Here is a 21,787-nt window from a genome sequence, read left to right on the forward strand (position 1 = left end):
TCGTGCTCTTTGTATATGTTTTATTAGGATGCCAGCTGAGATCCAGGTGTCTAGCACTGTGATGTTTGTATTTAGAGAAAGAATTGTAGTATTTCTTCTTAAAAGGGGGAAAAGAGATCCTTAACTCTGTGAAATTACTGGCTGGTTCCTGAACATAAAGAGAATAAAGTAAGGGGATAAGATAGAGCAGTAATGTAAGCCGGTGGCACTAAAATAAAACACGCGCAGGAGTTGAAATGTGTTGCCCTGGCTTTCTCAGCATGCTGGGTTTATTTCTGTTAGCGGGGAACCCTTCAGGTGGGCTACTCTGTGGGGCTCGGTTCCAACCTAGCAAATATGGAGGGGCTCTTTGTTTCTTGCTTACAAATTATTTTAGCCATAACAAAGAGAAACACTTAATGATAAAAAGAAGGACGTGTGTGCTTTGTGCCAGTTCCACATTGCTACGTGTGAACTGAAGAGGGGGTTAACAAACACAGTGGCAGTTGTTAGAGAAAGTCAAACCTCTAAATATACCCCTCAGCTTCCTCTTGGGTCAGTGCTTGTGCACAGGAGCCCCGCGGCTTGGCAATCCCTGCCACGGGTAGTGCCCTCGGGAGATGGAGGGTAGTGCAGCAAGCAGGGAGTTTTGCTTTGCCAGTGCAGCTGCTGGAAGTAGCCCCATCGTTACTGGCGTGCAGGGAGGCGGTCCGCCTTTCTCTTTGCCTCTGCTTGTAAGTAAAACTTGTCTTCACCAAACAGGGGGTTTAATCCCTCCGCTTCTTCCAGCCGCCCATGGGGATACACGTTTCGGTTTCCAGGTGGCCAGTCATGCTGGGGAAGGCAGCAGGTGAAGGGGTCCTGGGGCTTTATTTCCCAATGCGAGTCGAGGTCCCGGTGGCTGGAAGCGCCCACAGCAATCCCCGTCCCAAACCGTGCTGCTGCAGAGCCATGGCAGGCTGGGCTGGGCTGGGGCAGCTGAGAGCAACGGCTCATCGTGGTGCAGAGTTTCTGTGGACTGTCAAGTTAAAGATATTTTTTATTATTGCCCCTTCACAAGTGAAATAATCTGGCAGCATCCCTTTGGTGGTGGGCGGGAAGAGCTGTCCCTGCAGCCCCAGCCCTGTGGCAGAGCAGCTCTGGGCTGGTCCGCTCTTTGTCAGCAGAAGGAACCTACTTTTCTACATAAAACTTGGCCACGTTTTAATCTGGTGTCGATACAGAAATCATTCATTTTACCAGTGGTTGTTCTTTAAGCAACTACTTAGCCTGTGGTTTGGGGTTTTTATTTCATTCAAATCAGCTTTATCACTGATGGAAGTCTTGTGTGAGAAGTATGTTTTGGCATCTTCCAGCACAAAAATTAATTTATAGTTGGTAATAGCTTGTTACCTGTTGCTCTGGACATGCCTGTAACACGTACTTTCCTTGTCGTGACAGAACAGCAACGGGTCATGCTGCTCAGTAGGTCTCCCTCGGGCCCAAAGAAGTATTTCCCTATTCCAGTAGAAAATCTTGAAGAGGAAATACGGATGCGATCAGCAGACGAAGGGAAGCTCTTCAGGGAGGAGTTTAATGTAAGCTCTCATGCTGGAGCGAATGGCTGCGTGGCGAGAAGTGGGGGGCAAACCAAAACACCCGCAAGTATGAACAGTTTTTGTAAGAGTGGTGCATGATGCTGGTGTCTCAGAGCCTGAGCACTCATGTGAGTGTGCTGGTGCTGTCCATCCGCGCTTTGTCACACTTGGTAAGCCTTGATCCGGACAAAATCTGCAACGTGAATGACTGTTATGATACGGGGATGCCAAACTGGTAATATATAAACTGTGCGACACTTGCTAACATTTAAAGAAGCTCTTTAGTTTTGCCTGAAAGCTGGAGGAGAGGAAAATTGAATGTAAATCTCCTTAGCACTGATTTTCTTGAAGGTGGTGGCGGGTTTTTTTGGGAGTCTTGAGTGTTTCGCCTCTATAGGAAGAAGCACTTAGAGGAGAAGACACAGCGTGACCTTTAATATTGCCCTAGTGAGGTTTGACTTTTTTTTTTTTTTCATAATTTGACCTTTTGCTCTTTATTATCATCCCTTTGCTTCCCTATTTGCAGCGCCCTGTGCCCCAGCACGTACGTTTCTTTGAAGTATCTCAACTTTAAAAGTTTTTCTTTAAAGTGTTGCCTTGGTCAGAAAGCAGATCTTCTTTTCTGCCCAAAACCGAAGCTTCCGTCGCATGTGGTCATACTCACGAGTCTTCACTGGGATCTGTGGCGAGCTGCTGCAGGGCCAGTTTCTATGGAGAAGTGTGGCGCAATGAGTCTGCTCTCACACATCTGCGTTTGGGGGCCTTTTCCATACTTTTAATTATTTCTTTTCACTTCACAGCAGAAGCAAGTTGCACAGAGCAGTAGCTTAAATGTCAAATATGGAGTTGTTAAAGCCTAGGCACGCATTGATTACGCAGTCTGTTAAGTTACCTTCTTAATTGGTATCATATTTATATCTGCAATTTGTTTGATGATATATTTAAAACACATAATTTCCTTGCCCTTATCAGAGAGAGAGCATTGTGGAGATACTTATCAAAGTCAACAAAATGAATGTGAAAACTAATTTGACAAGATGTGCACTTGTGAATTTTGACTCTCCTGATTAATTTGTTCTCCAGTTAGAAGCGAAAACAAGCCATCTATTTTTATTTTTAAAACCTGCTTTGCTTGGATCATTTTCTGCACCGTGCTGTGAGCATGTGAGTTTCTGTCTGCACATAAGCGCTGAGTCTGAAAACTGGGGTCCAGTTCCCACAAACGAGCAGTCTGAGCAGAGATGGGGGGTGGCAGTACGTGAAGTCTGCTTGATGCTTTATGTGGGTTTTTGTTGGTTGGGGTTTTTTGTTCCCACTGTATCTCCTGTGGCTGCTTGAGTGGACATGTGACTGTTTTGCTCAAGCCTGAGGTTGAAAGGGTGAAGGGCAGTTAGAAATCCTCATGATTGATACTGGAGCATAAAGCAGGAAAGCGGACAAACAGAAGCCTGTCACTGCAGCGCTGGAAGGAAAGGGGCTGAGAAATCCAGAACCTTCAGCACAGGCATCTGTGTGGTGACCTCTCCTCCAAAGCATCCCCAGCATGTGTAAGCCCTGAACTCGGCTCCATCCTCCCACCAGCTGAGGTTAGAGCCGCATCTGCCCCTCGAAGCAGTAGCTGCCAAGTCCTGCAGGTTTTGGAAGGGTCCAAAGCTGTCCCCTGTGTAGAAGCTGTTGGGTGGGAGGTGCTGAGCTGCGGTGGACCCTGACTGCAGCCCTGGGCTGGGGATGCTGGGCTGATGGGGATGGACCAGGGGGTCTCTGCCCGCTGTGGTGTTTGCTTCACGCAGCTGGATCTAACATGTCAGAGGGCCAGGCATCCCTGGGAACACAGATCCAGGGGCTCCGCTGTGAATCTGAAACAGATTGAGGCCAAAAATGGTGCGTGGGGTGAGGCAGCACTGGCCAGGCATGTGCAGAGAAGTTTGGTCCCATGGGGTTTTTTTCTGGTGAAAAGTAAAACAAAGCAAGTGCTGATAGGTGATGACACACAGTCAGTGGAAAGGATTTTTGAGGACAGTTCTCTTAGATTTATGTACCTAGTGGTGTTCTTCAATACTTGTGTTTTTATCCTTAAAGCCTAAATTACTCTTAAGAAGTATGTTGCACTTATTGTACTTATACGCTGAGGACAGCAGAGGCTCCCTCTGCTCTCAGTTGCTTCATTTTTTATGATTTGATTCCTTTGTGAACATAGGGCACTAGGAAGAGTGTGTTCTTTCTTCACAGGAAAAAAAAAAAAAAGAGGGAAAAAAATTGAAAACTGCGTATTCCTGCCTGTATAGGCCCTTACATGTATTTATCATCCATAATACAAGATGAGCTGGATGTTTGAAGTTTGTGATGGGTAGCTTATTGCCTTGATTTTCAGATTAATGTCTGAAAACCTTCCTGTATGAATTTGCTTTGGAAGTTTTAATTTTGACTTAAGATGTCCCTGTGGCTCATTCAGTTTAAAAAAAGGAGAAAAAGAGCTGATGCTGGCGTAGATCGAGCCCCTCCGGAGCTTCAGAGAGATTTTAGGATTCCTGCAAAGCGGGAGCAGATGAGATGGCAGATTCCTGTGAAGCGGTGGCAGCAGATGACCCGACGCCGCCAAGACTCATTATCTCCTCGTGATTCGTGGGGTGATGGAGAGGACATGATGAAGCGTGTCCTCGATGAATCACATCCTGCGCTCTGAGGATGGGTGGGAGCAGTGGAACAGGCTGTGGCCTTGCACTGGGGTGCAGGTCCAGCTCTGGGCCATGCAGTGTGACACAGGGAGGTACCTAGGGAGGGTCGGGGCCTTGCAGCAGTAAGGAGCGGGGAACGGGGAGTGGTGTGCCAGAGATAATTACTTTTCATGAGTTTTTGAAATGAAGATGCTGAACTTCTGTTGCTCTTTATTGGGAATTTGTTGCCTGACTTTGGAAGTTCGAAGAAATCGTGTTTTGAAGTGCTAATTATTTCTTTTAATGTAAAACGGAAATTAAGCTTCTGTGTTTTATAAATTGTATTTTAATTAGGAAAACCATGGGGTTCATTCAAATAAGGAATTAAGCAGGTTGCTAAAAGCAGCTTTGGTTTTCAACCCTTTTTTTAAGCTTCACTTTCTGTTCTTTTACTTACATTGACAAGTTTAAGCGATATAAAAAAAAGAAAAAGCAAAAAACCCCAAACAACCAAACCCACAAGCGCACGTTGCTGTTTCCTCTGTGGTGGTGGAGAAGTCTTCCCCAAACTGCCGCTTTTATCCTGTATCACCCTGACAACACAGACTGTTGCTTTTGAGGGGGAAACCCAAGTGCTGCTCTCCGCCAGGCAAGCAGGGATAGCTGCTTTAAGCTGTACAGTCACTTTACCCTTTTTTTTTTTTTTTCCTTTCCCCTACGTGATTCAGACTGGGCAGTGGGAGGTAGAAGAAGGGTGGGAGAAGGTGGCTGCGCGTTCCCAAACTGCTGGGATTTTACCTTGGTGGGATCCAACGTGCCAACACAGGGTTTTTTTTAGGAGTTCAATGCAAGAAACGTAAACAAGAACAGAGTTTCATTACACCATTTGCAGTGAGGGGGCAGGTGAAAGCACAGGGCAGGAGCCTCGTGCCATGTCTCTGATGAACGGTGCCTTTTCTGACTCTCCCCTTGCCCTGGGCTCCGCTGCAGCCTGGGCTCGGCGGCTTGGCCCCGGTGGTGGCATCTCAGCAGCTTCTGCTGTGGTGGTGGAGGGGCTCCACCTTGGGCACCTCCTTGTTTTCATCTTCACCCTCTTCCTCTCCGTTTCTTCCTTTCATTTGATTGCTCTGCAAGGCTGGGGTTTTTTTTTAAGCCTGACTAAATTTATCCGCAGTCTTAGATCTTGCTGATTACTTGCAGAATATGACTTGTGCTCATACAGCGACTTTCAACACGAAAGAATTGCCATTTATTTTTTTCTTCTTCCCTTTCTGCCAGAGTTGAGCCCTCACCTGTGGGTCTCAGCAAGATGTTTGATATTTAATGTTCTTAGCAGACAGCTATTAACAATCAAACCCTATTTATATTATTTAACCAACTGTTATTGCTAAAAGTGGCTGTTGGAGCCAAGCTCGACGGAGCGGCGCATCCACGCGACTGGGTCACGGCGCTCTGAATCACCACGGCAGATGGCAGCTTAAAGCAGCAGCTCAGAGTGTAACAATTTTCTAAATAACTGAGATCTCTGATGGAAAAATTACTTATTTTTCCAAAACTGCTGAACTCATTTTCTGTAGTGAAATCTGGCAGGACGTAGTTTCCTGTTACAGAGTAATGAAAGGGGTTTTTTTTGGTTTTTTTTGGTTTTTTGTTTTGGTTTTTTTTCCCAATAAGAGTAAAATATGTTTAATTCTGTTAGGTCCAAGGCAACATGTATAAATGCAGATTTTCTCTAAGTCATGTACAGTCAAGAGTCAGGGGGTTTCTAACACATTGACTTTTCTATCCTTTTTTTTTTTTTTTTCCCCCAGTCGTTAACACCTGGATATGTGCAGGGAACATTTGAAATGGCAAATAAGGAAGAAAACAGGGAGAAAAACAGATACCCTAACATCCTGCCATGTAAGACATTACCTTTTCTTTTCAATCAGACAGTTAACTCTGGTACTGAGCAGGCTTGTAGCAGTGTTCATTTGCTGAAAATACTCGAGTAATAAAATTACTTTGGTCCAAATGTTCTTTATACGTTGTATGTATGAAACCTGTCTGGTTTATGGCATATCTCTAGTATTGATCTTCTCCTGGTAGGTTTTCATGCAGTGCTTTTCAGGTGCAGCGTTATGAAGCCTTAGTTCTCGTGGGGTAGAGAATTACACTGTCAAGTGGGATATTTTAGGATCTCAGGTTAGTTTGGGGCAAGCAAATATGGAGAAGTTTGGGCTTCCATAGTGTAGAGCTACAGTCCTGGTGGCCTCCAGGTGTTGGGAGCAAAGCAAGACGTTTGTGGAGAAAGTTTCTTGGTGAGAACTAGGGACAATATGGGAGAGAGCTGTTTTGGGAAGTGTGTGCTTAGCTTGGCCTCCTGCTTCCTTTTGCAGATTGATTAACATGCAAATGTGTTTGCAATATGTTTTCTTCTAGATGATCATTCCAGAGTGATTTTGACCCAAATCGATGGAGTCCCACCTTCAGACTACATTAATGCATCGTATATAGATGTAAGGTGTCAGTTGTCCGCTGTTGGCCAAACTGCAAACTTTGTCTGTGAATTAAATAAGTATTTTTCTGCTAGCATATGTTGGCATTTCATCTTTTAACTGCTATGATATTTATTTCCATAGGGTTATAAAGAGAAGAATAAATTTATAGCAGCACAAGGTAATTTATTTTCATTTCTTCAGTCTGTACATCTTCTGGCTGAACATATTTAATTTTAGACCTGGTTTAAAGGTTCTTTTCAGCTGCATATGGTGGCCAAATGTGAGGTGTGATTTAGAGGCTACAGTTGAAATGAAATTAAACTGAGCATGAGGTATAACCCACTGCCTTTAGAGCTGCAGATGCTGCTCGGAGTGCAGAGGGCTCGCCTTACTCCCTCCACCCTCGCCTTGCTTCTCTTGCAAATTGATGTCTCCTGATAATACATTCTCTCTGAACAATCCTGATACAGAAATTTGCATTTTCACATCAATTCTTGTGCTGTATTGAGTCACAGATTTGGGGAGCTTTGTCACCACAGTCCCAGGCACAAAGCAATAGCTGCCCCTGCCCTTCAAAAACACTCCTGCCCTGTCCAGCATGACAAGGAGCTCTCAGGCAGTGGTTCATTGTGGTCACAGGTAATGCTGGACCTTGGTGTCAGGGAGAGCTGCAACGTAGAAATCCTAAATGATGCTCCTGCCTCAGTCCACTTAAAAGAGTGTTAATAATATTTCAAGAGAGGCGATATCTGCAAGAAATGTAGATTTGAGCACATATGGCTGTGTAAGAAAGTGGTTTGGGATTTTGTTTTTGGGTTTTTTTGTGTTGTTGGGTTTTTTGGTTTTTTGGGGTTTTTTTTGGTTGTTTTGTTTTGTTTTTAAAGAAACCTGTGTTATATTCAAAACCTGAGCACTCTGTAGTAAACAGAGGTCTGCATGGGCACCCAGTGCCAGGGGCTGTTTGTTGACACTGTGATTCGCTGGTCTCCATCACCCCTCTTGAGCAGAGCTGTGTTCTGCCTGCAGGACCAAAGCAAGAAACAGTTAATGATTTCTGGAGGATGATATGGGAGCAGAAGTCGGCTGTTATCGTCATGTTAACCAACCTGAAAGAAAGAAAAGAGGTAAAGAGCTTTCAGTTTGCTTTGGGATGTCTCGAGGAGAGCGTGCTCCAAAAGCAGTCCTGACTGCTGTGTCTGGCCAGTCACGTTTCTGACCACTTCCTTCTCCAGTCCCTGTTAGCACATCTGAGTTTCTACTCATAAATGTAGAGGTTTCACTTCCAAAATACAAATTTCTGTAAGCCGATCTTGAGTGAAAAAATTCTGATAGCTGATTTTGTCCTCCATAGCCAAAGGCAAATTCTTGTGCCTGTGTTTTTATCACACTCTAAGGCTGTGCTTATGGGTGGGTTTGGTTACAAATGAAGATAAAAACTGTATTCATTTCTCTGAGTATTAGGTTTCAAAATTCTTTCTGGCACATGCACAAAACAATTAGAAAACCAAAGCTGCTGCTTTGTGAGAGTGATGCTGTTCCTTCCTGCCCCCCCATTCCTCCTCATATGTCTCGCTCCTCCCATCGTACTGGCTGCATGCTGAGATGCACATTACAAACGTGAAACATTAAGCTTCATTCCTGCTTCGCAGACTTGAGAAGCCAAGTTAAAACATTAAGGAAATGTACCATCAGAAACATAAAAGATACTTTTAAATTATTTTCGTTTCCCCTGGGGGACAGTTTGTCACACTAGGCATGCTACATTCTTGTTTGAAATATGTATAAAGTCCTCACAGATTTATGCCTGAGAAAAAAACCAACCTGTGTTTCCGTGGTGATTGTGGGAGCAAGGAGAGGCAGTGCTGGCGAGCTGGGCTTGTCTTACCCTCCAAGGGCAACCTCTCCTGCGAATGGGGAAATACGGGGATAAGCAGCAGTAGCTGGCCTTGGGAAGGAGATGAGGGTGCACTCGTGAGACACGATGTGCCGTATCGCTGTGTGACAGCTGGCCTTCGTACCTGTTTTGTGCCTTTTTTACAATAACGACAATGTAATTCGGGCACTGTCAGCTCACCACAGTTAGGAGGATGGGCATTCCTTGTCTTCCTGTTTGCGGTGGTGCTTCTGCTTTATTCTGCTGCAGTTATACTATTGCTTGGTGAAGCTCAAACAGCAAAGGCTGTCCATAAGAAGAGCCCATTCCCAATATGAGAGGCCAGAACGGCTACATCTGGATGTTGCTGATGACTCCAAATGAGAACTGCCTCGCACTTCTCACTGACTACACTTAAACATAGAGTCAAGACGTCACGGTTCCCACAATTAGGCACCACCTAACAAAAACACCAAAGCAAACCAAAAGCTGTTTAGGTCTGGCTAGGTTAAAAAACAACTTCAAAGCTGTTCTCACCCTCCCTGCATAAATTTAAGCATTGATAGTGCTAACAAAGTGTCAAAGCTGTATTGTGCCAGATGAGAAACTCTGCATGCTCTTATGCATAACATACACTGTTTTCAAATAACATGGTTATTTGATGGGTGACCAACAATGAAAGCAGGCTTGTTTTATAAAACTCACCGTACCTTTGTACAGGAAAAATGTTATCAGTATTGGCCTGACCAAGGGTGCTGGACTTACGGAAATATCCGCGTGTCCGTGGAGGATTGCATAGTTCTGGTGGACTACACCATCCGCAAGTTTTGCGTTCAGTCAGTAAGTAACAATAATGCTCTAGCTGGGTCTTCATGTCAGTTTTTAAAGCAAATTGTTACAACGTCGAATATTTGCATAAAAAAGTCAGGAAATTAGTTAAACATATTTGCAAATGGAGAAAGGTGCAGCAGCTCGCCTACGCAGAGGCAAGCTCTGCGGGTCAGCAGGCATAGCATCAGCGGTGGTGTAAGGGATTGCTAGAGGTTCTGCTCAGTTTCTTCTTGCCTGTAGCCCAGGGCCACAGAACGTCATGCCCTGTGACTGTCAGTGAGGGAGCACAGGAGCAGTGTCTTGACCTTTTTTGGCACAAGTTGTTTTGATAAATAAATGAGTGGATTCGGATATGTTTGGGTATTTGGAGTAATCTCTGGATATTAGTCGGCCAACATCAGCTAGTATTACAGCTTGATTTCTGTTTGATAAATAAGTGAGTGGATTTGGATGTGTTTGGGCATCTGGTTGGCCAATGTCAGCCAGTGTTACAGCTTGATTTCTGGTGTGTCCTTGGTCGCTGGCATGAGTTAAAGCTTTAGATCACAAGGGAGCTGGTGGGGATGACTTTGCTCTTGTCTACAGTGTGTAGCCTTGTATGGGAGCAAACTGCTGGAGATCTCACCCTCTGAATGGAGGGCTGCTCTGTTGGTAATTTAGATTGGTCATCTAATTTAGATTGAAGACAATATGGGCTGGTGAGAGGTGATGAACCACGTCTAGCTGCGTAGAACTACACAGACAGCTTGGAAGCCTTCAAAATAGGGGTGGATTCATTCCGCATTAATTACAAGTATTGAACTGTAAAGCGAACTCTGCAGATTCAGCATGGAGATCGCTTTGGAGCGACTAATCATCACTGACAAAAATGCTCAGAGAAACTGCTCAGAAAGCAGAATGGGAAAGAAGGAATGGTGCAGAGACATACGTGCTGGATGAGCCAAAGGGCTGGAAACTTTATGAATGGACCTGGCTGCCTTTCCCTTGTTGATCTTGGCAGAATGCATTTCTCAGGCTTGGTTTATCCCTTGATGGAGGCAAGGCATCTTACAAAACCAATTGGCTTTCTCCAGGCCTTGACCCTGGCTAACAGACTGGAAGCTTGGGAGACAGACATGCTTTCTAACCTGAGAGATAGGCTGTGTGTAGTGAATGCAGGTGAAACGATGCTGAGCTCTGCTGTTGTTGCTTCGGTAACATCTTCTCGTTTATGCTTGAAGAGTAGGTCCGATCATGAACCTGTCGGTCGTTGGCCATTAGAGGCACAGCCCTTCTTTCAGTTTTCATACGTGATATGGGAAGAGCTGGCATTTGGCTTCTCATAGCAATGCAGGTCCTGAACGTTTAGACTGGCTGTTGTGAGTTTTCACCTGAGGCTGCTAAAAGAAGCGTTTTGAGGATTTTATAAATGAAATAGGCCAGGTTGGATGGGTCTTTGATCAACCTGGTCTAGTGGAAGGTGTCCCTGCTTGTGGCAGGGGGTTGGAACTAGGTGGTCTTTAAGGTCCCTTCCAGCCCAGGCCATTCTATGATTCTGTTATAAAAAGGACTTAAGATTTGATCCATTATTAACATAAATTGTGAGTCTTACTCTTTGCAATCCTATCCTGGGATTATTCCAGTTTTCACTGCAAAGATGCATTTTAAGAATGCATGGTAGCTTTGCTCAGTGCTTGTATTTTACATATACTGTAAATTTCCAATCCTTGTGTTAGGCTCCAAATGTTGCAGGAATTAAAGGCAGAAATAACCACAGCAGTTTATTTAGAAATCTTTGAATGAAAAATGAAATGTCAAACTCTGAGTCTGTGTGTTCCCTGCAGCTTCATGACGGCTGTAAAGCTCCGAGGCTTGTTACACAGCTTCACTTTACCAGCTGGCCTGATTTTGGGGTGCCTTTCACACCTATTGGGATGCTGAAATTCCTGAAGAAAGTCAAAACATTGAATCCCGCCCATGCTGGACCAATTGTGGTTCACTGTAGGTATGTATGTGCTCGTCAAGCCATTCTCTTAGCTTGGCCTGGAGTTACGTGTATAATATTAAAGCTAAATTTTAATCTTCTGTTCATAGGCTGCAAAGTTTGTGTGTATATATATTTACTTACATATTTGTAATTATCTATGTAAAGGGCAATAATATGCTGAGTCTTTTGAGAGCCCAGGGTAAAAGTAACTTCAAAAGATCTGTCTTTGCTGTCACTTTAATACTTGAAACAGAAGTTGTTGGTTTGGGTTATTCTTTTTTTATCTGAGTGATGTCCAGTGTTTGGTATAAATACGTTCTTTGTCAGAAAAACAGACTCGTAATACAAATATGTGACCTCTGCCACTAAATGCTCCTCTGAGAATTCATCCCCCACTTCTCCCACAATAAAATTGCAGTTTGCTATGTAAATTATCCATTAAGTGCCTAGAAAGTTTTGAATAAAGACTTGCATTTAAGAGACTGAAATGCTGCAGTTTCAAAAATGTGCTACATACCAATACAGAACATATTCCCACTCATTCGGTCACACACACATGAACGTACTTCTATTAAAGGCTTGTGCTAAACTGTTTGAAATCTTATGTTAATGAAACCACAAACAAACTCCAAATCAGTTTTCAGAGAATAATTGCAGTCTCTATAGCAACTGTAAGCTCACAACTGAGTGAGAAGTGTCTTTTCAGGAGCAATTATCGTAGTGAGGTTAGAATAAAAAGAAAAGAATAGCAGCTTTGTCTTTCTGGATCTTGTTTTTAAGGAAATGGTTGTAGATTGCTGTACGTGTTTCTTTTTCTCTTGCTTGTGTCAGATGTCTAGAAACACTCTCTGAGAGTCCTTGAAGTGTTTACTGTCAAAAAAGAGCGTGTTTGTCCCAACCAAGCCAGCCTTTTTGTTTCTTCATTTCCATCCAGATCTTGCCTTGCTAGGATTCATCTTCTCTCCCAGGTGGCATATATAAGAGACTTAAAGAAAAGCATTAAATTAAAAAAGAAGATTTCAGTAGTCTCACATAGTCTTACCTTTGAGAAACCCACAATATTTTTATAGCCTTTTGTCATGATGTTCGGTGGAGACTCGTACTGGGCTTCAGCTTTATTTTGCACTACCAAGAGATGCTGTACTTAGTTTAATGAGCAAAAGTAGAGACAAAATAAAGGAAAACAGAAAATATCTTAATAAAAATCTGCAGAGGTTTAAATATCATGGTCCAAAGGGACACAGTGGCACTGTTATGTGTCAGTGCTAGGGGCTAGTGCCATACTTCAGCCTGCATCAGAAATCAAGAACGAGAGAGGTGACACTTAATTTCCGTTACGGTTCAGGATATGACACTATTGAATTGTTGAAAAAAGGAAAGGGAAACTCATTGATAGTGAGTAACCATCCATTTTTAGTGAGCTTTTATGAGAGTATCACCCAGTCATTCTGACAAAAGCTGCTCGATCGGAATCTTTTGGAAGTTGATGAAACACTAATTTAGTATTTGGAAGTAAAGAAGAGCAGATAAAAGGGCAGGGGGTGGGGAGCAGGATTTTCTGCCAATTCTTTTTTTTTTCCAGAAGTTTTCAGAAATCTAATTTTTCAGTGAGCATATTGCTACATTGAGGAATAGCTGAGTAAGGGATACTTTTGAGTAGGTTAAGGATGGATAAAGTCAGGGAACTTCCAAGGCAAATGTCAAGGCTGGTGAAATTACCAACTGTAGCAGGAACATCAAGGATTGAATTAAGTGCTGATCGGAAGCCAGGTAACCTTGGGGCAGGGGCATGGGGCAGCAACAAGGATGTGCAAAAGGGATCAGATCTGTAATGGGAAGGGAACTGACGAAGCTGAGCGTGGGTTTCAGTGGGTAAAAGCTCACAGGACTGAGCTATGAAGGACAAGTGTGAACTGGCGATAAGCGACCCATGCTCAGAGGTGGTTTCCAGGGCACGCAGGAAGAGGAAAATCTCTGGAAGCAGCAAGTCAAGACAGGGGGACTCGAGGTGGACTCGTCTGTGGTGGCAGAGGTCAAACGAGACCGAAAGGAAGCGAGAGTTTGATTTTAAACGCAAAGGAATTTGGAGGCAGAAGGTTATAGTGGGCTTGTTCACCATGAAGAAGTTCCATGAAATTTTGGTGGAGGTCCGTGGTACGCCATGGTTCCACTAGTCTCCATCGTCCCTCTGAACTGGTGGAACAGGAGGGCTTCGGGGCTTTGGTTTCACGTGGCATTTGCTGTTGGAAATATGTGCATGTGGGTATGAACTAAGTCATATTAGGCAGGCAAATTTTCTTTTTTCTGGTGTTATTTAAAAACCTAACGTTTCCTTGCTGGAAGTTGATCTGTATCTTTGAGCATGCTAGGACGGAGGGCGTTTTTGTCGTGTTCCAGAAGGTGTTTGTGGATATGACAGCGGTTGCTGTACAAAGTAAGCTAAGAGAAGGTTAGAGGAGAGCGATGAATGCCTAGCACAGGATGCCATGCCCTTTTCCTCTGACAGGAAGGGCTGAACGTGCTGGAGTAATGTCATTTATAATGGTCGTGCTCCCTCTCGTGGTGCTCAAGGGTGTTAAAAAAAATAATAATTCGGGGTAGCCGTGTTGGGAAGCGTAGAACTTGTAGCAAGACCAAGTAACTAGTATCTAAGCAGCATGCAACAGCAACCAAGCAGAAAAGAATGAAAAGATAAGAAAAAATATTTAAAATTTCATCTCGGACTGAATTATTCTAGCTGGTCAGGCAGCATTTTTTTCCAAAGTTCTTTTCTAATAGAATTCTGATGTTGTAATTTCCAAGCTGTTAAGAGGTGACTTTTTATGCTAAAGACTTACACACCTTGGGTTTTTTACTGTCATTAAAACAAATCAAATTTTATTTTTCACAGTGATATTTCCATCTACTATAAACAGTGTAAGCTCTCCCTGTGTTATTGCTGTAGCAATTCCTGCAGACTTGGTAATTCCAGAGAGGTTTTTGTTTGGTTTTGTTTCCTTTTCAAGCGCTGGCGTGGGTCGCACAGGCACGTTTATCGTTATAGATGCCATCATAGACATGATGCACACGGAGCAGAAAGTTGATGTTTTTGAGTTTGTTTCAAGAATCCGTAATCAGCGTCCGCAGATGGTTCAGACTGATGTAAGTGGACCTTAATCAGTTGAAATTACAACTTTCAGAGGTCAAAAGAAGAATATGCTTCCGTATTTCCCCTCTGATGTGCATTCCCAGTACGTCCTGTCCTGTTGCATGGCTAGATAATTGGAAAATGAACAAAGCCCAGTAGGAGGGTGGGGCTGGGGAAGAAGATAAAGGCGTGTTAGGGCTGTGAAGACCACCATAAGGCATGTTATCTTTCAGTATCACATCCAGGTTTCCCCATGCACGTAAAAAGGAATTTTAGAGAATGTGACCGATGTGACAGGAAAACTCTGGTTTAGCTTAAAGTATATTTTGATAATTAGTAGCTTGTAGACCAGATTAGGTGGATGAAAGTGCCAGAATCGGTAGTTTCACTTCCTTGTTTTGCAGTATGCTTATCTGCCTCTGTGTTCATTCCAGATGCAATACTCCTTCATTTATCAAGCCTTACTTGAATACTACCTCTACGGTGACACGGAACTAGATGTGTCATCCTTAGAAAAACATCTACAAACATCACAGAACGCAGCGCCAAACCTTGTCAAAATAGGGCTAGAAGAAGAGTTTAAAGTAAGTATGCAAGTCTTTTGCCATAGGATATCTAAGTGTGGAAACATTTAAGCCAGAAAGACACCTCAAAAGCAAGAAAAGTGTAACCTTCGAAGAAAAGCTCCATCAAAATGGAGCAACTTCTTTTATTTTGCGATTGCTGTGAATGGATCATGTGGAGTCAGTGAATGGAGCCTTGCTTAACATCCTGTTCTGCAAATGCTCATTCAAAGCTGCGTTCGTGTACGGACCTTTTCCTATATGCTTTTTGTTTGTTTATAAAAGAAAAATGAAACTATTCTTTCAGTCTTGCACTAGATGCCAGATCAGATAATGCTGGAAGAGGGAGCTGGATTATGTGCACCTAATTTGCATCTCAGCAGGACCGTTAACTTTGTGATGACAGGGCAGAGAGAGTTGCAGGGAATGTACACATCTCGTGCTGGGTATCCAGACCTGTGAGGAAAGAAAAAAGAAAAGCATTTCTGTTTAGTGGAGAAACCTCAAATGCAGAAAGCAACCACACTGGCAGTTTGCAATCTTGTTTAAAATAGACTTTATTGTCCTGAGGAAATAGCTAGAACTTTATGACTTTTGCTATGCTAAAGTATTTATTCTATATACAGGTCTAAAGCCTTAAATGACATATAGGAGTTACCCAGAATGCTCTCTTTCCTTTAAAAGATTAATTTAATCAGAAATTGGGAACTGGGAAAAGAAAATGCTACACCACCAGACTTATTTTTGATCAACAAGTTTAAAAATCAAAACTATTGAGCTGCCTGAGGGAAGGAAGCAAGCAAAAACATCAAGTATTCTGCTTTTTCCAGAATTCCTAAGTTTGTTTTGGCTGCCCACTGTGCCAGCGAGGCTGCATTAAAGTGCAAAGAACAACGTTTAGTTCTGCCTTGTATTCTGAAAAGCACTTAGTTGGCCCAGGAGCAATGAGCTCACCCACACCAGAAAAAGAGTAGAGCAATGTTGTAACTGGTATGGGAGTCTCTGACGTAAAATCTATTGAACGCAGTATTACAGAGTAGCTGAAAAGTAATTTCTCAGAGGCTAGGGGTTTATTTTCTAGAATTTATTGCCAGTACTAGAGATTTTACTGGAATTGAGATATGCTCCTGCAGCTCAGTACCTGGCAAATACAGGCTTGAAAATCTGCTTGCAGTTTGAAAATTAAATTAATTTTCATTGAAGTTGAATGTGTATTACATAGTTTCTGAAATGCAGCTGGTAAGTCCCACCCCAGCAGAAGCAGCCTATTGTTGTTTTGTTATCGTGCACAATCTCACGGGTGAGTAATCTCTGCTATAAAAAAATTGTTGAGGCAAAAGAGCAGTGTTTGTCTTCCGTGTCCTGGGAATGCTGTCAGCAAAAACTGAATAAATAATAAAGGATATTGGTCCCTTCACTCGCAAAATCGAAAGTGTGTAGAGCCAAGCTGCAGGACTTGGTGGCCGGCAGTCCATGATGAAGTCGTGCAACCTGGTTGTGCCAGGAACAGGGTGATGTACGGCAGGGAGAGCACAGCCCGGTGGACAGAGATGCAGGAAGGAAGGAGCGGAGTGTTAATACTCTGAACAGGGTTGCAATAATAGTAATGTGAATGAAATTCATATGACTATGAATTCAGTCAGTGTCTTGACTGTAAAGGAAGTGAAGGCTATACAAGAGAATTTTTTTCTAGTACTTGGAAACAACGTGGAAATGCAAAGCCAGTTACCGAGTGCCCGGCTGGCTGGAGTGCCTGTTGGCAAAGCTCCTGGTTGGGGGCTGCTGCTGCTGGAGGGAAATGACAGGCGGTGTGCTGGTCAGTCTGCCTCTGCTGGTGTAAAGGCTGCAAAGAACAAAATGAAATAATTCGCTAAAATGGTAGGCAGACCTTTTCATTAAAAGGTATTTTCAAAAGTGGCTACTTTGTTGAAACTAAATATCTAAATGCCAGATTTAAGAAACTGAGACCTGGTCAAAGGGAATGGGCACTCTGTGCTTCTGAAACAATGCTCACATAGTCCAAAAGTGTCTTAGAAAAAACTCCAAACAACACACAGACCCAAGATGTTAAAATCTGTTATCATTGCACAACCTTTAAACTCGATTGCTATGCCTTGGGAGTACGTTCAGATTCTTAAATATTTATCAGTATGCAAAAATTACATGACTGTTTCTCTTAATTCATTCTTATGGACAGGACAATGAAGTGGCTTTTGTGAGAAGTCAGTCTGGTTTTGACCGTGTTAATAAAGACCCTTGGGAACCCCCTCTGAGTACAGGACGTGGTGAGCGAGAGCCACTTCTGTTCCAATGAACCCTTATCCTCATTTGTGTGTTTTATTACAGAAATTAACAAATGTTCGAATAATGAAAGAAAACATGCGAACTGGCAATCTTCCAGCCAATATGAAGAAAGCTAGAGTCATCCAGATTATCCCATGTAAGAGATCAACTTGTAAAATATAGAAACAAGTGCTATAAATACCTGGTTTTCCTAAGGTTGTGGTGAGTACGTGCTGGGTCTGTAAGCTGACAACGGTACAGCTGGTATCAGAATCCAGCTGTTGGGAGAACTCCAGAGTAGATGTCCTGCCTGAAGCTGGAAGCTGGAATTCTGCAAATAATTTCTGCATATGTCTTAGGTTTTAACTTCTCTGCCTGTAAAATAAAAATGCTTTCAAAGCCTGCTGTACTGTCCAGAGAGGTAGGTTTTGGGTTTCCTTCATTTTTAGCTAGAACACATGTTTTTGGGTGTTCCATTAGCCGTCCCCTTGGTTTTGTTGTCCTCTCTGCAGGCACATCTGCTGTGAAGTTTAGAGAACTTCCTGACACAAACAGCACTGTCCTCTCCTTCTGAAGTGTCATATCCTTATAAAAGTGTCTGCAAACAATTTAATGAATTGGGTTTTACTTGTATCAGTGTAAAATCTACTGTGATCAGGTGTTTTTCAGGACTGAATTAAATAATTCAGCAGTTTCACCTTTTAAACCGATGTATTTTCTGTGTGATTCCTCGCATAGCCTGGAGCAGCACTGTAATGTCTGCACCTGCAAAACAGAGATTCAGACCTTGCTGGCCATAGCCTGTGTGAATGGAAAAAACAAGAGCACAAAAACTAGCATCCTCCTCCACACACTTACTGAATCCTGGATAAGGTCTTTGAGACACACTTTGACGTTAAAAGATTTTGTTGGGTTTGTTCTTTCACAAATTTAACAGTCAAGCAGTCAACATACAGTTAGTAAGACTATACTTTTTCTTTTCCCCAGATGATTTTAATAGAGTGATTCTGTCGATGAAAAGAGGGCAAGAGTATACAGACTACATCAATGCTTCCTTCATAGATGTACGTATAAAAATATTTTCATGTATTTAAACTGCAAGTCAGGTATTTTGCTGTTGCTGAGAAGTGTTTTTAAAGAAACAAAATCAACTTGGCTTATGAAGAACATTAGCTTTTTTGTTTGGGTTTGACTTATGAGAGTTTCTAAATACATTTCTTATCTGGTGTTTTCAATTTCAGTTTAACCGGTTGTGTAATTTAAGCATTTTTGTGGTTATTAGATTTATTAACTAAGGCTTTGATTAAATTCTAGCAATCAGGCAGCGAAACAAATTAGCTGTACAACTAACATCCAGCAGCCGCATTATGTGCAATCAGGTTAACAGTTGTAAATATGTGCTTTTCTGAGGAAAGGAAAAAGAAAAGTCCACGTTTAGCTCAGGGAAAGGCTATCACAGTGTTTGGGAGCCAGGGTTTACCTGGGCAGACCTGCCCTAATCCCTGACTTTCTTCCTGGCTTCCTGTTGGAACCTGGGCAACACCTTCCGCTGTGTCTTGTTATTTAAATATGAGAATTAATTATATCCTTAAGCAGTGAAACCCCATTAGTGATTGAGGATTGTGGATACTACAGCTGTGAAGATCACATCAGTATGTAGGTAGAAGTGTAGCTCAAAAATTTAGTTCAGTGTTAATTCTGTGCTACAGCTAATAGCTGCCGTTTGTTATAATCTTGTTGTGAAATCTTTTCAGTTACTGCAGAATTCCATCCCTTCAACCGTGACTGTAAAAATCATAAAATACAACTCGGGATTGTGAATTTGGTTTGGGTTTTTTTCCCCTGCATTTCTGGCAATGAGCAAGAACCGGGTGGGCTCAGTGTCACCAGATTTGCAGTAACTATCATGTTGTCGAGCAGCGTGGCTCCTGGGAAGCACCGGTTGTAGTGGTCATCTTCTCTCTGAGCATCAGCTCCGTCCCTCTTCACTGGTACCCGTGTGTCACGACACAAGCAGATCGCGGTCTTTCTCCGCAGGGCTATCGCCAGAAGGATTACTTCATTGCCACCCAGGGACCGCTTCCACACACGGTGGAGGATTTCTGGCGGATGGTGTGGGAGTGGAAGTGCCACACCATCGTTATGCTCACAGAAGTTCAGGAGAGGGAGCAGGTATGCATCCTGCAGCTGCCAGCTCCAGAGCAAAGCAGTTGCTGTGAACAGCTATAAAATATGAGCATTGATATTAGATGAACTATTTGTTGCCTACAAACTCTAGCGATACGAGATTTTTTTTTATTTTTTTTTTTTTTGCCTCTACTAAAATGGGCAAATGCTTCACTATTTGGTGTGGGCCAATGTTGCTGCTTTTTCTTGAATTGTCAGAAAACCCACCAAAGCTTCAGAAAACTATGATTTGTGAAAGGTCCCAGTTCACATTAATGGGGGGGCCTGACATGGAATAGCAGTTTGGGATTTGGGAGCAGCTGGACAAAGTTTTTGTGAGAAATTCTCTTCTGGTTCTGCCAGCACAAGCTCCAGTGGCTTATTCCGAATCTCTCCTAATACATCATTAGTTAATGGGGTCCTATGTACCTCTGTGTGCTGCAGGTTGAAGATTCAGGGTTCAGCGCTGCAACAGGGTGTTTTACTGCTGTGAAATGTTTTTCACTGTTGGTTTTGGGAGGCTTTTTTAACAACATCGCATTGCTTCCTGGAGTCGCCTTTTTTATTCTAATCTGTTTTAAAGCTGTACTTTCCATATGATTCTTGTAATGGTCTACATTACAGAAATATTTTATTACTGTATCCTTGGTTATTAGCCTTTTCGTTACAAACTGTTCAGAACACATTATGTTGTACATCACCTCCTATATCAGAGATTCATGACAACGTAGATAACTGGAAAAAAATTCAAGGAACATCTACAATTCTCTCTCAATTTTCCAGGAAAAATGCTGCCAGTACTGGCCATCAGAGGGCTCTGTAACTCACGGAGAAATAACCGTAGAAATAAAGAATGACAGTCTGATAGATGCCATAAGTATAAGGGACTTCGTAGTTACGTACAATCAGGTAATGGGGGTTTTTTTGCACTTGAAGGTATTTACCAATATGATTATGTAACTCCAATTCTGGGATTTCTGTCTAAAAATATATGTGGTTAATCAACATCCGACACTGTACCAGTCCAGAGGAAGCTTGTATGAAACATTTTTGCTTAAAGCACTTTGAAAATTCTGGTCAGTAAAACATGTTTTTTACTTAAATTTGCTTAAATTTGATCAAATTGGGGTGTGGGTTTTATTTTTTGAGTTTTTTTACTCCCCAGTGTTTTGTTCTTGCTGTTATTGCAGTATTTTCTACCATCTCCCATATATCCATAAAAGAAAATTTGATTCAAGATTTTTAAATCCTACACAGCATTTTACAGCACATGCACTTGCCTCTGCCTACCGGCTCTTCGTTTATGTTTCTCTACTACAGGGCATGATCTGCTCAAACCTTTTTTTGATGTTTTGAGCATGCATCTCCTCACTCACTGCATCACTTCCCTAGGATCTGATTTGCACTGCCGTTTGTTTTTTTTTTTTTTTTTTGGGGGGGGGGGGAGAAAAAGTAAAAGAAAAAGATTACTTGCATTTGAGAATGTCATTCATGTAACTACTTAATGCACCACGTACAATTTAAGTACATGTAAAGCAAAAGGACTTTAAAGTACTCTTATTTCCTTACGAAGGAGGGCGGTGGATTAGGCGTGGGTACACACTGTCCTTTGTTGAAGCACAGAGTCCTTGTCAATATGTGTCACATTGGGAAGTATTTTTGGAAAGTATTTAAAACTCAAGTAACAGCATTTTAGATAATATCCCAGCAGCAATGTGTTTGCACTACAGTCCTGCATTGTTAGAAACGTCTTCTGCTGCAGATGTAAGAAATTTGGGTAACTTTAGTATTGTGCCTGAGTTCAGCTAGAGTACATCAGTGACACTTGAAGTAATATTATGTTGAAAGTTCTCCTGAAGAGTTGGGAGGAAGAGGGACTGACCAAGCCTTTTTCTTCATAATGGTGACATCTTCCAGGATTCCAGTACAAAAAAGTCCTGATACTTCCCACCAAATTCATACATCAGATGTCCCATGTGGTGGACATCTTGAAAGCACCTAGCATCAGCAGAGACGTCATGTTTTCAGCTGGCTGTGACCTGCAAGATTTGATGATATATAGTAAAATTGCCAGACTATTAACGTTGCATCCATACGATGTTATAATGCCGTCATGGGAAGTAGCAAACAAAAATTTCAGGGTAGTTAAAAGAGCCTTTGTGCGTCCAAACCTGTCTAGAGCTAACTGCATAAGCATGGTATATTAATACCTATTTGAACTTTTAGCATTTTTTTAAATCAGCAAGCATAAAGGCAAAGCAAATAATTGTTAAGTTTCCAAGTAGCAG

The 21,787-nt window shown here is 42.5% G+C and overlaps 1 protein-coding gene across 7 annotated transcripts in view; it reads left to right on the forward strand.

The window, feature by feature from the left end:
- The window catches only part of PTPRE (protein tyrosine phosphatase receptor type E), a 109,138-nt gene that overhangs the window by 77,143 nt on the left and 10,208 nt on the right, over positions 1 to 21,787 (forward strand). For all 7 annotated transcript variants that reach the window (XM_056351227.1, XM_056351233.1, XM_056351230.1 and 4 more), the window contains 13 exons: positions 1,420 to 1,556; positions 6,022 to 6,112; positions 6,632 to 6,708; positions 6,832 to 6,868; positions 7,717 to 7,814; positions 9,284 to 9,403; positions 11,218 to 11,378; positions 14,366 to 14,501; positions 14,922 to 15,071; positions 17,397 to 17,490; positions 18,321 to 18,397; positions 19,371 to 19,505; positions 20,283 to 20,408. In XM_056351227.1, the coding sequence (XP_056207202.1) occupies positions 1,420 to 1,556; positions 6,022 to 6,112; positions 6,632 to 6,708; positions 6,832 to 6,868; positions 7,717 to 7,814; positions 9,284 to 9,403; positions 11,218 to 11,378; positions 14,366 to 14,501; positions 14,922 to 15,071; positions 17,397 to 17,490; positions 18,321 to 18,397; positions 19,371 to 19,505; positions 20,283 to 20,408 (1,439 nt within the window). The remainder of the gene's footprint in view (positions 1 to 1,419; positions 1,557 to 6,021; positions 6,113 to 6,631; positions 6,709 to 6,831; positions 6,869 to 7,716; positions 7,815 to 9,283; positions 9,404 to 11,217; positions 11,379 to 14,365; positions 14,502 to 14,921; positions 15,072 to 17,396; positions 17,491 to 18,320; positions 18,398 to 19,370; positions 19,506 to 20,282; positions 20,409 to 21,787) is intronic.

The sequence above is a fragment of the Falco biarmicus genome, chromosome 9 (genome assembly GCF_023638135.1).
Source record: "Falco biarmicus isolate bFalBia1 chromosome 9, bFalBia1.pri, whole genome shotgun sequence".
In the NCBI taxonomy this organism is placed as follows: Eukaryota; Metazoa; Chordata; class Aves; order Falconiformes; family Falconidae; genus Falco; species Falco biarmicus.